Source organism: Planococcus citri, chromosome 5 (genome assembly GCF_950023065.1).
Source record: "Planococcus citri chromosome 5, ihPlaCitr1.1, whole genome shotgun sequence".
NCBI classification, from domain to species: Eukaryota; Metazoa; Arthropoda; class Insecta; order Hemiptera; family Pseudococcidae; genus Planococcus; species Planococcus citri.
In genome coordinates, this window is record NC_088681.1 from 2693481 (window position 1) to 2708004 (window position 14524).

Below are 14524 nucleotides of genomic sequence, written 5' to 3' on the forward strand. Positions count from 1 at the left end.
CAATTTCTCGAAATTTTTTTCCTTTTGAAATTTCAAATATAAAAATGTGTCGAACAATACTTCGATCTTATAGTACGTAGATGTACGCACTCCTACGACACATAGAAAAAACGAACAACAAGAGGGGAAATGAAACAATAAAAAATACTAAATGGAAATGAAGCCCGGTGCCAAAATCGTAGAGAAAAAGAATAATTTAAAATATGAAGCGGTCAATAATCGTAAATGTTTTTATGACACGTATTTGTCTCGCTTATAATGATATATTTTTCTTATAAACGTAGAAAAAATTCGCGTATTCTAATAATAGAGCCTTCCAGTAACGCAATCGTTTCTTTGTATAGTAACGAATCTGCCGAAATATTTCTATGGATTTGTTTAACGCGGAATTTAAAGGCAATTAATTTTTGTACAGTTGCATGTTATATGATTCATTGACGCTTGTTTACTAATTTGTGTGTCATTGCCGGAATAAAATATACTCGAATGTGAATGTAAACTATAACGTTTGCAAGTTCTCTTCATCGTGAATACACCCACTTTGTACATTCTGGCTTTCACTCAATGTTCTATAAGCAAGAAGTACATATATTGCAATGTAGCGATGGCGATGGCCATATTACTTTATTGGTGTCTCTGCAATCCTTCCAAAAATGAAACAAAGGATTCGAAACAGCGAATATGTATTACGAAGTAAATGGAAGAAAAATAAATAATTAATACGAGTAAATAGGTTCAAGTATTTGAAGTTTTATGGTCTTTCACATGCCTTAGGATTTCAGTCGGTGTAAGGTACATTTGTTTTTGACAGATATCACATTTGTATAATTTAGAATTCGGTTTCTTACTTCCCGATGGCAAACTTTCTAGAACTGTAACAAAGATAAGACAATAAATTGTAAATAAATCAATACACATCTGCAAAGTGAATGAGAGCTCGAACATCTGATGAAGATCAAATTAAAAACATACCATCGTTGCCTTTATTATTCTCTTTTTCGTGATTCTTGATATGTATTAATCTTTCTAAAGGAGGCAGAATGATTTCCACTTGGCATCTGTCGCATTTCCATTTTTCCAACACATCGACATTTTCATCGTCAATGATCACACTGAAATGATAAGAATGATGAGTTCGATATTCAATTTTTACGTATCGTGAATCGTAAACAATTCCAAAAACAACCTATCGTAAGTTAAATAAGGTGTAACTTTGATTCCACCGTGATGTTCATTTTTTTCGATGGTAAAGTCTTCGTTGAAAGGATTGTCAGTGGGTAATACGTCGTAGCTGTCGAATTGGCGACCTTTAAATGCGACTTTGAGATCTGCCGGAAGTAGACGTCTGATCGAGTAACAGATATCAGCTCGAAGTAGACCTAAAATAAGATCCATCAAGTCTTCGTCGTTCCTGCCGGTGTTTTCGCCTGTAAATCAAAATGTGTGTTTAGTATGTTTCTTTTTTTTTTTTTTTTTTTTTTGGCTAAAGTTTCGAGTTGAATAATCACCTTGTAATCGTTTATCGAGTAGTTTTTCCCAGATCTGTCTAATGTTGCATACTTTCAGGAGAAATTTCTCACCGGAAAGTGGAGTAGCGAATTGTATTTCTATCCAGTTATCGCAAATGATTCTGAAAAAATAAGTTATTGGTTGGTAAATTTGATCGTTTTGATTCGGAAAAATTAAAAATCAAATTGCGAGAGATTTTACTTGGTGAAATTTTTATTACAGTGGATCTCTTGTGAAAATAACAAGACGGATTGAGCTGCTGGCATTCTCAAAGCGTTACACAAGTAAACTTTGGTAGTTTCCAATAAAGACCTGAAAATTCATGAAAATAGAGATTATGAGGAAGATTAATTCACTTTCGGAAAGGAACTGCTTGAGACGACTGATTCCAATTTAAACGAAACGAAATTCAAAAATTTTTGGGAACAAAATAAAAATTGTCCTGAAGGTTTTCAAACAGCCGGAAACGGTAATAAAATTCTAATCCTGAGGGTTTGTTCTAAGGAAAATACGGTCATGAAAAATTCTTTTTAGAACAGAAAATTTTTGATTTTTCAAAAAAAAACAGAATTTTTTGGATTTTTTGAATTCGTCTGAAATTTGAAAACCATTGTAAGCGACTGAAATTTCAGTTATGGGAGTTTCCGAACGAATTCTGTCCATAAATTGCATTCCTGTTTGAATCAGAGACGGTTATCTCGAATGGTTCCCTGATTAGCGCTCCAACAGAAAAAATGATTAAATCCGATCAGATTCAGACATCTCATGGATCCAATCTATTAGTCCGGCATATGAGAATAGGAGTAATTGCACCCACCCCCCCCCCAACCCCCCGGGACAACTTTTTTCTTAAAGGGGACATCCTAAGGAACATTTTAAAGCAAACTTGCCCCAAAAAACGTTGGCCTTACTTACAAAATGGCGGCCATTTTGATTGACAGGTCAGCCGAAATCGCAGATTTTGCGTTCCAACTTAGGACTAGCATCACATTTTTTAAACCGTTCAAAGGTAGATCAAAATTCATCACCTTTCAAAATTTCAAGTGCTAAAGTGCCCTTTTTCGATTTTTGGTGAATTTTCAAAAATTAAATTTTGGCCAAGATGTGAGAAAAAATCAAAATTTTACCAAATGGACATATAGAAAGCTAAAATTTGGGATACACCCTATTTTCGACAATTCGACATGCCAAATCCATTGGAAACGGTTTCAACCTGTTTTGAACAGTTCTGGAGCCTCCAGCAGATTTTTGAACCTCGAAATTCACACAAAATTCCATCAAATTGGAGTTGTAAAGCTAAAATTTTTTCTAAAAACTAATTTCAATACGCTACGAAGTACTGCAGGCGAATTTCAAGTCGTTTTGGAGCCTCCAGCGACGTTTTGAAAATTCCTGAAGCCTCCAGCAGATTCTTGAAACTTTAAATGTTCACAAAATTTCATCAAATAGAGATGGAAAGCTGAAATTTACTCTACACTCCAATTTTAACACCCTCTGAAGACGACTTCAGGTGGGTTCAAGTCATTTTAGGGCCTCCAGCGACTTTTTTTGAAAATTACTGGAGCCTCCAGTAGATTTTTGAAACTTGAAATTTTCTCAACATTAATTTATCAAATGGAGTTGGCAGGCTGAAATTAACTTCGCAGACTACATGTTGGTTTCAAATGCTTTTGAAGCTTCCAGCTACTTTTAGGTTTAAATTTTCCAAAAAAAACGCCATACAACCTTTCAAAAAGTCGCTGGAGACTCAAAAACGACTTGAAATCCACCAGCAGTCAACTTCGTAGGGTATTGAAATTAGTTTGCAGGATGAATTTCGACTCTCCATCACAGTTTGATGAAATTTTGGTAAATTTCAAGTTTCAAAAATCTACTGAAGGCTCCAGTAATTTTCAAAAAAGTCGCTGGAGGCTCTAAAATGACTTGAACCCACCTGAAGTTGTCTGCAGAGGGAGTTAAAATTAAAGTGTAGAGTAGCTTTCCATCTCCATTAGATGTGATTTTGTGAAAATTCAAAGTTTCAAAAATCTACTGAGGGCTCCAGTAATTTTTAAAAAAGTCACTGGAGGCCCTAAAATGACTTGAACCCACCTGAAGTCGCCTTCAGAGGGTGTTAAAATTGGAGTGTAGAGTAAATTTCAGCTTTCCATATCCATTTGATGAAATTTTGTGAAAATTTAAAGTTTCAAAAATCTGCTGGAGGCTCCAGTAATTTTCAAAAAAGTCGCTGGAGGCTCCAAACCCACTTGAGTATTTAAATTAGTTTTTAGAATAAATTTTAGCTTTACTACTCCAATTTGATGGAATTTTCTGGGAATTTCGAAGTTCAAAAATCTGCTGGAGGCTCCAGAACTGCTCAAAACGGATTTAAACCGTTTCCAATCGATTTGGCATGTCGGAAATAGGGTATATCCCAAATTTAAGCTTTCTTGGTCAATTTGGTAAAATTTTGATTTTTTTCCCTCATTTTTAGCCTAAATTCGATTTTCAAAAATTCAACAAAAATCGAAAAACGCACTTTAGCACTTGAAATTTTGACAGGTGATAAATTTTTACATGATCTTTCGATCTACCTTTGTAAAGTTTGAAGAATGTCTTGCAAGTCTTACGTTGAAACGCAAAATCTGCGATTCCGGCTGACCTGTCAATCAAAATGGCCGCCATTTTGTAAGTAAAGCCAACTTCTTTTTGGGCAAGTTTGCTTTAAAATGTTCCTTAGGATGTCCCCTTTAAGAAAAAAGTTGTCCCGAAGGATCGGCGGGGGGGGGTGCAATTACTCCTATTGTCATATACCGGACTATATCTGACCACACCGGATCCGGTCAGATTTGAGTTTAGATGGGATTTTAGGATTAGATCTGTTCAGACCCGATCAGATCCAATAATTTTCTCCTGGAATGATGAAAAATACCACCAACATGTAAAATAAAACTTGATGTCTGGAACTGAATTGAAATTTAGACCGGAATCCAGGCGGATGCTCAATATCTGACTGCTCAAGTTGCACAACATGAGGATGGAAAGCGAAAAAACAATTCGGATGAAGCGATACGAATGGTTTTTCAGCTGTATGGAATAATTGATCTTTCACTGTCTGCAAAATACACAGTATTGTGAGTAATTTACGCAAATAAATATTCTAGAAACTAATCTATCTGTATGATGTAAGGTTTTAATTACTTTCGAAGAATTGAATTCATCGGCTATGGCTATTTGAGGATATATGGCGCTGGAAAAGATCACTTTCAGCATCATTAAATCTTTGTACGAAGTGGCTGTGGAACCATCGAGCAAATTCTGTAGAAAATAAACCACGATTTCGCGAGAATGAATAAATTTAGGGAAAAAAATGATCCAGTGATCGAAATTTTGAAAAAGGTTGATAATAATTTATACCTGAACTTGAGATGGATTATTCCTCATCCTAAATTCAATATCTCGAATATCCGTAGAAGTATCTTCTTCTTCGTAATCTGGTCTTTCGACTTCCATAGATTTATCAATTTTCAATATCTTTGGTTTATTCGAAGTTTCATTTTCATATTCACGTTTCAGTTTACGCAATTGTTTCAGCTCACCGTGTCTTATGGCACGCTCGGCACTGGTCAGTTCTTCTTTGGATTTAATCGGGGTGCAGTCTTCGTTAATCAAATTACAGTCCTGAAAGAGAAACAAAGCCAAAGATTTAGTAATAATAGCATTAACAAATTAATGTAGATGAAAAATTAAAATAATAATCGTACAAATAATAAATCTTTGAATTGATTCCTTAATTTAATCATTTCGTAGAACCGTTGCTCTTCGAGGCCTCGTTTCTTACACCACTTCTTGGTTTGATAAGAGCTCGATCCTCTTCCTTGAGTCGATTCTTGTTTCATTTGAAGCCATTCGCGAAATATATTCAACAGTGTGATCGGATCACCATGATCTGATTCCAAGTCTTTTCGTAAATCCTACGTTTGAAAGTAAAACTATAATAATTTTCTGTTACCCTGGTTTTCGTAGGTATCAGTAGTTCGTTGAAATGAAAAAAAAAATACCTGCATTTCGATATCTCTGAAAGCTCTATTCGTAAACGGTGATTGAACGGATAAAGCAGCAGCCAGAGACAAAATTGGCTCAACTTGGTAAAACAACGAACCCATAATTAACATTTTACCGAGCTGAATATCGACAGGAAGCTTAGCCAGTGTTTTTCCAATCACCGTTAATTTTTCTTCGCTGTCAATCGCACCCTAAAAACAAAAATACGTTCGAGACATCCTTCAACTTTCTAATAAAAGCAAGTTGTAAAAAAACTCACATGTTGTCTCAGATCTAAAATAGCATTATCGATTGAAGAAGGATCAGGAGGCTCGATAAATGGAAACTTCCTCACATCTGGTAATCCCATAGAGATCATTTGAAGTAAAACGGAATCTAACGATACTCTTTGAATTTCTGGAGTCGTGTATTGATTCATAGCAGAGTAATCGTCTTCGGAATATAATCGGTAACATACACCAGGACCAGTTCGACCTTCAACGAAACACTTTCAGTATTTTTATTTCAAGCATTATAAGTATTTTAAAATGAAACCGTACCAGCTCTTCCTTTTCTTTGTTCAGCACTCGCTTTGCTGACCCAAAACTCCTTTAATCTTTGCAGTTTACAAGTTGGGTCGTAACTCATCTCTTTTACTTTTCCTGAATCGACGACGAAACGAATACCGTCAATAGTTACCGATGTTTCTGCGATATTCGTTGATACGACACATTTACGGAATCCTTCGGGAGGATAATCAAAAACCTGTCCGGAAAAAATAATTAGGTCAATTTTTGTATATTTTCATCAAGAAAAAAAAACTTTGGCTCACTTTATCTTGTTCTGCTAATGAAAGAGAACTGTGTAGAGGTAAAATACACCAACTGTTAACTTTCTCGTTGTATTGCTGAGCTGCCTCTACAACTGCTGTTATTTCTTTGGTACCACTTAAAAACATTAATACATCGCCTCGTTCTTTTTCTACGAAAATATTACAATATTTGTAACCTCACTTATAGAAATTAACAATCATAGTTCGGTTATGTTTTCACATACTTGGGTATTTTTGATCGATTAGTTGTAAAATTCGGATATATGGACCTGGATCAAACTTATCACTATTGGCATCGACATCGATAATCGGATAATACTGTAAAGTAATCGGATACAATCGACCTGGAACCTGTTTTATTTTAAATAAATTGAGTCAGTATCAAAATCTGAATGATTCGTTTGTTTTTTCAATTTCAGTGAAACCCAACTTACTTGAATTACTTTAGCAGATTCACCAAAATAACTAGAAAATAATTCTATGTTGATTGTGGCTGACATCAGGACTAATTTCAAATCGGGTCTTTGATATAATAAACATTTCATGATTCCAAGTAAGAAATCACCGTGTAAATGACGTTCGTGTACTTCATCCAGAACAATTACATCATAATCTAGAGTCTCCTCATTGCTCGTCTACAAGAAAATCAACGAACATTTGTAAAAAAATTAACTTGATAGATAATTGAACGAATGGGGAACTCGAAGAAAAATACTAACTTGTCTCAAGAGAAGACCTTCTGTAATAAAAAGGATCTTAGTTTCTCGATTGCGATGTCTCTCGAACCGTATTTGATATCCTACACCAGAGGTAAATTCTGAAAGAGATTCTTTAGCTACTCGTTTCGATAGAGAAATACAAGCTATTCTTCGAGGCTGCGTACAAGCTAAATAAATCACAGCGTGGTTAGATTTTTAAATCACATTACTATAAGAATTCTTTGATCCATCTTCTGATACGAACCAATTCTATTATATCCAGCTTGCCATAAAAACTGAGGGATTTGAGTAGATTTTCCACACCCAGTATCTCCAGCTATGATAACTACTTTTTCATTTTGAACAGTTTCAATAATTTGATCCCTAAAAAAAGAAACAAAAAATCAAGTTTCGAAGAATGATTAAAGTCGATGGATTATTTAAAATTGAAACGTATTCAACTGACTTGAATTGAAAGACTGGTAAGTTTTGCTGACCATTTCTGATTTTTTTCAGCTTGCTTAGTTTTTCCTTCTGCTTGAAATTAATATAAACGCCTATTAAAAGAGTAAATTTTGATAGATTTTTTCTCAACCTATGTCTTTTATCGATACTGAGACAGGATTGCATATCATCATCAGAAATGGTGAAATCCACATTGACTGTATGCTGAACATCGTACGTTTTTGGCAGAATTAATTTGCTTCCTGCACAAATTATACTTTAATTATTAATAACGAACATTGATGTGTGATATGGTAAATGGTACGAATTCGTGGCTAGGATTGAAAATCTACCTGAATGAGAGGCTGTAGGTTCGTGTTGTGTATTTTTACTGGCTTTTTTCCTCTCGACTTCTTCGTATTTTTGGACAAATGCCCAGAAATCAGAGACGTTCTCAATTACATGTTGGAATTTTTCTACGAGTCGACTTAAATCACTTCTATACGAATAAAATTCGATGTGATGATCGTGCCTTTTTCTGCTCATTATTACGTGAAACTGATTCGCACATGTTTCTCGAAACGATACACTGCGACGAGTAATTTATTATTTCATATTTTCTCAGCGTAAAAATAGAATTTAGAGCGTTGAAATTGAAATAAAATGACGAAAATCTTCGCTTTTGGATGAAAAAATATGAAAAAGTTTGAAAATTAAAATGAACTGATAAGTTTGTTTACGTTGAATCAGTGCAGCCTTATATTTCAACGAAAAATTTTAACTCGCGTACTCGAATTATAAAATTACCATAAAATGTTCCAAACACATTATTTATTCGTAATATTAATGTTTTTCTATTCAAATTTATGTAATTAAATTTTTCAAGTTTAGAAAACTTAATTTCATCAGGTATTCAAAAAAATTAATAACGGTATCAAAATTCAAACTTCAACATCCATAAAAGGTAACACTGTTTTTCGTTATCAAGGTTATTTTTTATCAATTAATTAAAATTTCAAACACGAGTTGATGAAAAACGATCATTTTTGGAGAATCTGAGTTTCGTTTTTTACGTAAGTAAGCATTAATTAACTTAGAAAGTGTACAATTTTAATCCTAAATAGCAGAGCACGTGATCGAGAATCGTACGAGACGATTTTCGGCTCTCAGATCATTAGAAAAATTAGGCAGTCGCTTCAAAAAAATTCATCTTTACTCTCCGCGTCTGCTCATCTAAAAATATTTCGAAGGCCCGCAGCGATAAATAAAACCGCTCGCGCATATTGTTCTACGTTCTTGCATTTTTATTCAATGGCAACGCTAAGCGTAGAGACGCATTCCATCGTTGATTGTTCCTTCAAACACTGACACGATTTTCTTATTAATTAATGATTAAAATCCACCTACTGTAATTATTTTTCTTTTGTAGGTAGTTGTGCTCAATAGTCTCATTTTACGGTGATTGTTCGTACAACTTAGTGCTTGAATTTTCGAGTTGACCACGTTGAAATGGGTTTTACGAGTCTAAACATCATTCTAGATAAGCCGGATAAGGTTTATTATCCGGGAGAAATGGTAACCGGTAAAGTACGATTGACGCTGGATTCTATGAAGAAAATCAGAGGTAAATAAACCGAAGTTTTCATTCTGTCGAGTATAATAATTGAAGCCTAATGATGAATACCATGTAATGTGCATGTACAGCTGTTGAACTTAAACTGAAAGGAAGAGCTAAGTGTAAATGGGATGAACAAGAAACCTACCATGATCACGAAGGTAAAAGTCATACCAGAACAGTTTGTCGAAAATCAACCGAAACCTATCTAAAACAAGAACAAATTTTGATCGGAGGAAGAGGTAAAAATCGAGATTAACTTTTCATGAAATGTTTTCCAAACGAAATAATTATTTCGAATCTGGACGTTTATTTAGATAAATTTGAATTGGCTGCTGGAGAACATGTTTATCCATTCAGTGTCATATTACCAATTCGTGCTCCAGCCTCTTTCAACGGTTCTTACGGAGGAGTATCGTACTATGGAAAAGTAAAAATTGATATTCCAATGGCCATCGATAAAAAAGAACGAACCTGTTTTACCGTACTCAATCCTCTGAATCTCAATTTATTTCCCAATTTAAGAGTAAGTTCAAGGCCTACGTTTTTTATTACACTTTGAAAAATGTTATTTTCAATTCGTTTCTTTGTATTCGCTACTAGACTCCGTATAAAAACGAAAAAAACAAAACGTTCTGTTGTCTGTGCTGTGCCAGTGGTCCTCTCACCATCGTTGTGCATTTACCCAAAACTGGATTCGCTCAATCAGAACCAATTCCGATCACTTTGGAAATCGACAACGCCAGTAACGTTACCGTGAACGCGGTTCATATTTATTTGAAACGAGTTAGTATTATTATGCACGAGTAAAACCCACATTATCGTTGAAAAATTTACACGATTTGTTCGTTGATTTAGGAAATAAAATGGACAGCGGAGGGAGACCATAAACACGAAGATATAAAACTTCAAAAATTACGTTTAGGCGGTGTGGAACAAGGACAGTCTCATACTTGGAGTGAGAATTTTACGATTCCGCCCGCTACGTACCCGAACTTGGAAGGTTGTTCGATCATTAAAATAAACCACGAATTACACGTAGGTGTTTATTATCGTATCGTTATCAAAATTATCATACCGGAGTAAATTATCAATTCAAATAACCTCTCGTGTAATTTTAAACAGATTGAAGCTGACGCATCAGGTATGCATTCTGATCTAGATATGCATATTCCTGTTACAATCGGTGACATCCCTCTGAGCGAAGATCCAAACGCTCCCATTATTACTCCTCAACCTCAAACCTATCCGAACAACATACCCTACAATCCTAACGGTGGAATGCAAATGCCACCACCAGGAGTGCCCATGAACCCGGTCCCTTCACCTTATCCAACCCAAGGTCAACCAGCTGCGACTTACCCATACCCAGGAAACCAAGCTGGCGGAGCGCCTTTTGGAGTACCTCCTTTACAAATCTGTCCTCAAGCTCCTCCTGGTTACCAACCTGGAATGACCGGTCCTCCGAATCCCGGTTTCGTTGCACCTAATCCGTATCCGAATGCTGGAGGAATGCCTCAAATGCCCCCTCCTCCTACTGCTCAAGGATATCCTCAACCGGGTTATCCGACTGGCGCGTATCCGGTTCCAGGAGGTGCTGTTCCGGTGCAGCAGTATCAGCCGGAAGTACCACGTCAGCCGGCTACTAATCCCGAGTGTGCTCAGAATGCTGCTCCTCATCTTCCGGTTCCGTACAATGCCGCTGCTGGAGATGGTTTAACGCTTCCTTCGTTGGATAGCAGTGTGCAATTTGACAAGTCGTCGTTTTTGAATGATTCGAAGAGTCATGATGCTGAAAATGTTACCGCTGCTACGCCTTTACTGCCATCATCTCGTAAGTATTAATATAGAAAGTGCTTAGGGGACAATTTTTAGAGAAAATGGAAATCAGAACTAAAAGGCAGTGTGAAATTTTGCTATATTTATTTGTTTTTCGCTCAAGTTCTCAGGTTGCTTTGATTTTCTTCGTGATTTTCAAAATCTTTAAAATAATTAATTTTCCTCTTTCTGCGAAAAAACGACCATTTTCCATCTTGAAAGTCAATTTGGCCATGATTTTTTTTTAGGGTCTACCAATTTCTAAAAAAAAAAAAACAAAAACTAAACAAGATTGGAAAACGACTTGCTCTTACAAGGGAACCTCTTGAGGTGTCACACTCCCATTTGAACGGAACCGCGATTTTTGGAAAGAGCATAGTCTAAAACCCCCAAAACCAAATTTTCAGCTGCCCAAGTTCATTTTTCGATTTTTGACAAATTTTTGAAAATTTAAAATCGACTGTTTTAGGAGATTTATGCTTTTTTTAAAAAGTACGTACATGATCAATAAAAATGGTCAAAATAAGACCCAAAACTAATATTAATTACCCAAATCCCAATTTCACCATTTCCAGGCATTCTGGGGCCTCCAGCGAGATTTTTCAATTTCTCCAGAATTTTGAATTTGCTCCAAAAGGCGTGAATATAAAGTTGGGCAGCTAAAAATCGAGTTGTATATTATACTCGACCTCTTTAACGAGTTTATCCGCATTTAAGCCGATTTTGAGAGTGACACCTCAAATGTGGTTTTTTGACCACCTTTTTTCAAAATTAAAAAATCAAAAAAATCAAAAGTTTCCCGTTTGTGTGGAAATTTTTGAAATTCACGGGAATCGCTGTATTTTATCCGTAACTAACCCCCCAAATCCAAATTTCACAATTCCCAGCCATTCTGGAGCCTCCAGCGCGATTTTTCAATTTTTCCAGAATTTTGAATTTGCTCCAGAAGGCGTGAATATGCAGTTGGACAGCTAAAAATCGAGTTGTGTATTATACTCGACCTGTTTAACGAGTTTATTTACATTTGAGCTGATTTTAAGAGTGACACCTCAAGAGTGGTTTTTTGACCACCTTTTTTCAAAATTAAAAAAAATCAAAAAAATCAAAAGATAACCGTTTGTGAGGAATTTTTGAAATTTGCGCGAATGACTGTATTTCTTTAAGAACTAACCCCCGGAGCGCAAATTCTACCATTTCCAGCCGTTTTGGAGCGAGAGTGACACCTCAAAAAACCACTCTTGTAGTGTCACTCTCAAAATCGGCTCAATTGTGAATAAACTCGGTAAACAGGTTGAGTGTAATATACAACTCCATTTTTAGCTGTCCAACTTCATATTCAAGCCTTCTGGAGCAAATTCAAAATTCTGGAGAAATTGAAAAATCGCGCTGGAGGCTCCAGAGTGGCTGGAAATTGTGAAACTTCGATTTGGGGGGGGGGGTTATTTATGGACAAAATACAGCGATTCGCGCAAATTTCAAAAATTTCCTCACAAACGATTATCTTTGGATTTTTTGGATTTTTTAATTTTGAAAAAGGTGGTCAAAAAATCACTTTTGAGGTGTCACTCTCAAAATCGGTTCAAATGTGGATAAACTCGTTAAACAGGTCGAGTACAATACACAACTCGATTTTTAGCTGCCCAACTTCATATTCACGCCTTCTGGAGCAAATTCAAAATTCTAGAGAAATTGAAAAATCGGGCTGGAGGCTCCAGAATGGCTGAAAATGGTGAAATTTGGATTTGCGGGTAATTAATATTAGTTTGTGGACTTATTTTGACCATTTTTATTGATCAAGTACGTACTTTTCAAAAAAAAAAGCATAAATCGCCAAAAACAGTGAATTTTGAATTTTCAAAAATTCGCCAAACTTTAATTTGAAGATATGAAAAAAATCCAGGAAGTTTACATTTTGATGATATTTACATCTATTAACTTTTTGTGATGGGATTCTCAAAGCAAAGAGAAAGAGAGGGATGGGGGTAAGAAGCCCCAAAATTTGATCAATTTTTATTTTAATGTCAATTACCGCGTGACATATCGTTTTATATGTTTTCGAGAGCGTTGAATGTGAATATCAACTTATTTTTTGATTTTACCGCCCCCCACGTCCTTAACAACCCTCAAATTTTCTGAAAATTGAAATAATCGTGTGACATATGATTTTATAGGTTTTCGAGAGCTCAGAACCCGAATTTCGGATTGTTTTTTATATTTGGTATACCTAACATTCTCACTGGCTCTCAAAATTTCCAAAACAGTGAATCTCGAATGTTGTCCAAATTGTCCCTAAAGTTCTGTTTTGTGCTAAAAATTGCAAAAAAAAAACTTTCGCATTTTTCCAAAAAATTACCAAAAAGTCTCGCCTTTTGCCAGGAATTGCTAAAAAGCCCTTATTTTAGCAAAAAGTGTCAACGCCTCACTTTTTGCTTAAAAAAAATCAAAAATTGACATTTTTACTAGAAATTGCAAAAAAAAACTCATTTTTTGTGTTGCCAAAAAATTTCCAAAATGTTGCAAAATACTTAGTCCAACTTTTTACAATTAAAAACCTGTTTTTTGGTCATTTTTTGAAACTTTTTTGGTTATGTTCTGGAGGTTTTTAGGTTCCTAAAGTTACTTTTTTTTGGCGAAGTTCGCCCATCTGTTGCAATAAGGGGGGGTGGGTTGGAAGGCCAATGATAGTGATTTCCCTTCTTTCCCTATGTGAGAAAACTACAAAAAAAATGTCGGTAGGAGGGTAGGACCCATTCCCAAAACTGAGCTGAATTGACTTGGAATGACCCTTACTAAACACTGTGTCAAAATTTGAGTAGAAATATTAAAGATGACTTTTTTAAATCATGTTTTCATTTCTTTCTTTTTTCAGCTTCCGCTCCTCCATCCTAAGTCAAGTGTGACATTCAACGTACTGCTGTTTCTGAATATTTTTAATTTTTATCTTCAACAGCGAGTTGTTTTTCAAATAAGTATTTCGTACTTATAAAAGTTTATTCGTGTTAGATATTTTAAAAGTTTAATCGTCTCAATTCTCAGGTTTTTTGAAATTATATCAGAGCTTAAAAAGTTGCCTTAGATTAAAGAGTTTATATAAATATGGCACATAATATTTTCGCATTTTACCAGTTATTTTTTTTAATGTTTCGTTATTGTTGTGAACGAACCAATTTTATACTTCTTTTTTGTTTTTATAATGAATACTCTTACTTAAATTTTCGAAGTGCTATTCTAATTTTTCTAAAATAAATCTGTCCTTATATATTGTGATTACGAATTTTCTACAACCTAAGAGAATAAGAATTGATCTGCAGAGCTTATTGAATAGTTTTAGACTCAGATTTTATAAATTAAGTTACAGTATTTTTTGTTTTTCTATAATGCTTACCTACTCGTATTTTACCATTTATTTTTCAAATTTTTATCGATTACGAATAATTTTTACTATCGGAGAACAGTTTTATAGTTTTTTTTTTCATTATGCTTACGTTTTCGAAATGTTATTTCTAAAATAAATCTGCCATTGTGATCTTAATTTTTTTTCATTTTATAAACCAATAAATTGATCTGCGGCTTGTATAGGCTGCG

At 34.9% G+C, this 14524-nt stretch overlaps 2 protein-coding genes across 2 annotated transcripts; one reads left to right on the top strand and one right to left on the bottom strand.

The window, feature by feature from the left end:
* Positions 1-666: 666 nt before the first annotated feature.
* On the bottom strand, positions 667-8228 carry LOC135846639 (probable ATP-dependent RNA helicase DHX34). The gene is made up of 19 exons (XM_065365852.1): positions 7860-8228; positions 7529-7769; positions 7328-7446; positions 7084-7250; positions 6799-6999; positions 6589-6715; positions 6365-6513; positions 6093-6297; positions 5813-6027; positions 5550-5744; positions 5253-5462; positions 4906-5169; positions 4690-4806; positions 4428-4603; positions 1711-1821; positions 1509-1630; positions 1187-1427; positions 973-1112; positions 667-872 (listed from the first exon to the last, which is right to left on the bottom strand). The coding sequence occupies exons 1-19, from the start codon at positions 8050-8052 to the stop codon at positions 736-738; spliced, it is 3330 nt and encodes a 1109-aa protein (XP_065221924.1). The 5' UTR covers positions 8053-8228; the 3' UTR covers positions 667-735.
* Positions 8229-8476: 248 nt separating this feature from the next.
* Positions 8477-14471, top strand: LOC135848265 (arrestin domain-containing protein 3-like). The gene is made up of 8 exons (XM_065368140.1): positions 8477-8579; positions 8936-9130; positions 9211-9363; positions 9439-9647; positions 9725-9907; positions 9980-10159; positions 10247-10955; positions 13809-14471. Exons 2-8 carry the CDS (start codon positions 9016-9018, stop codon positions 13826-13828), a joined length of 1569 nt encoding a protein of 522 aa, XP_065224212.1. The 5' UTR covers positions 8477-8579; positions 8936-9015; the 3' UTR covers positions 13829-14471.
* The last annotated feature ends 53 nt before the right edge of the window (positions 14472-14524 follow it).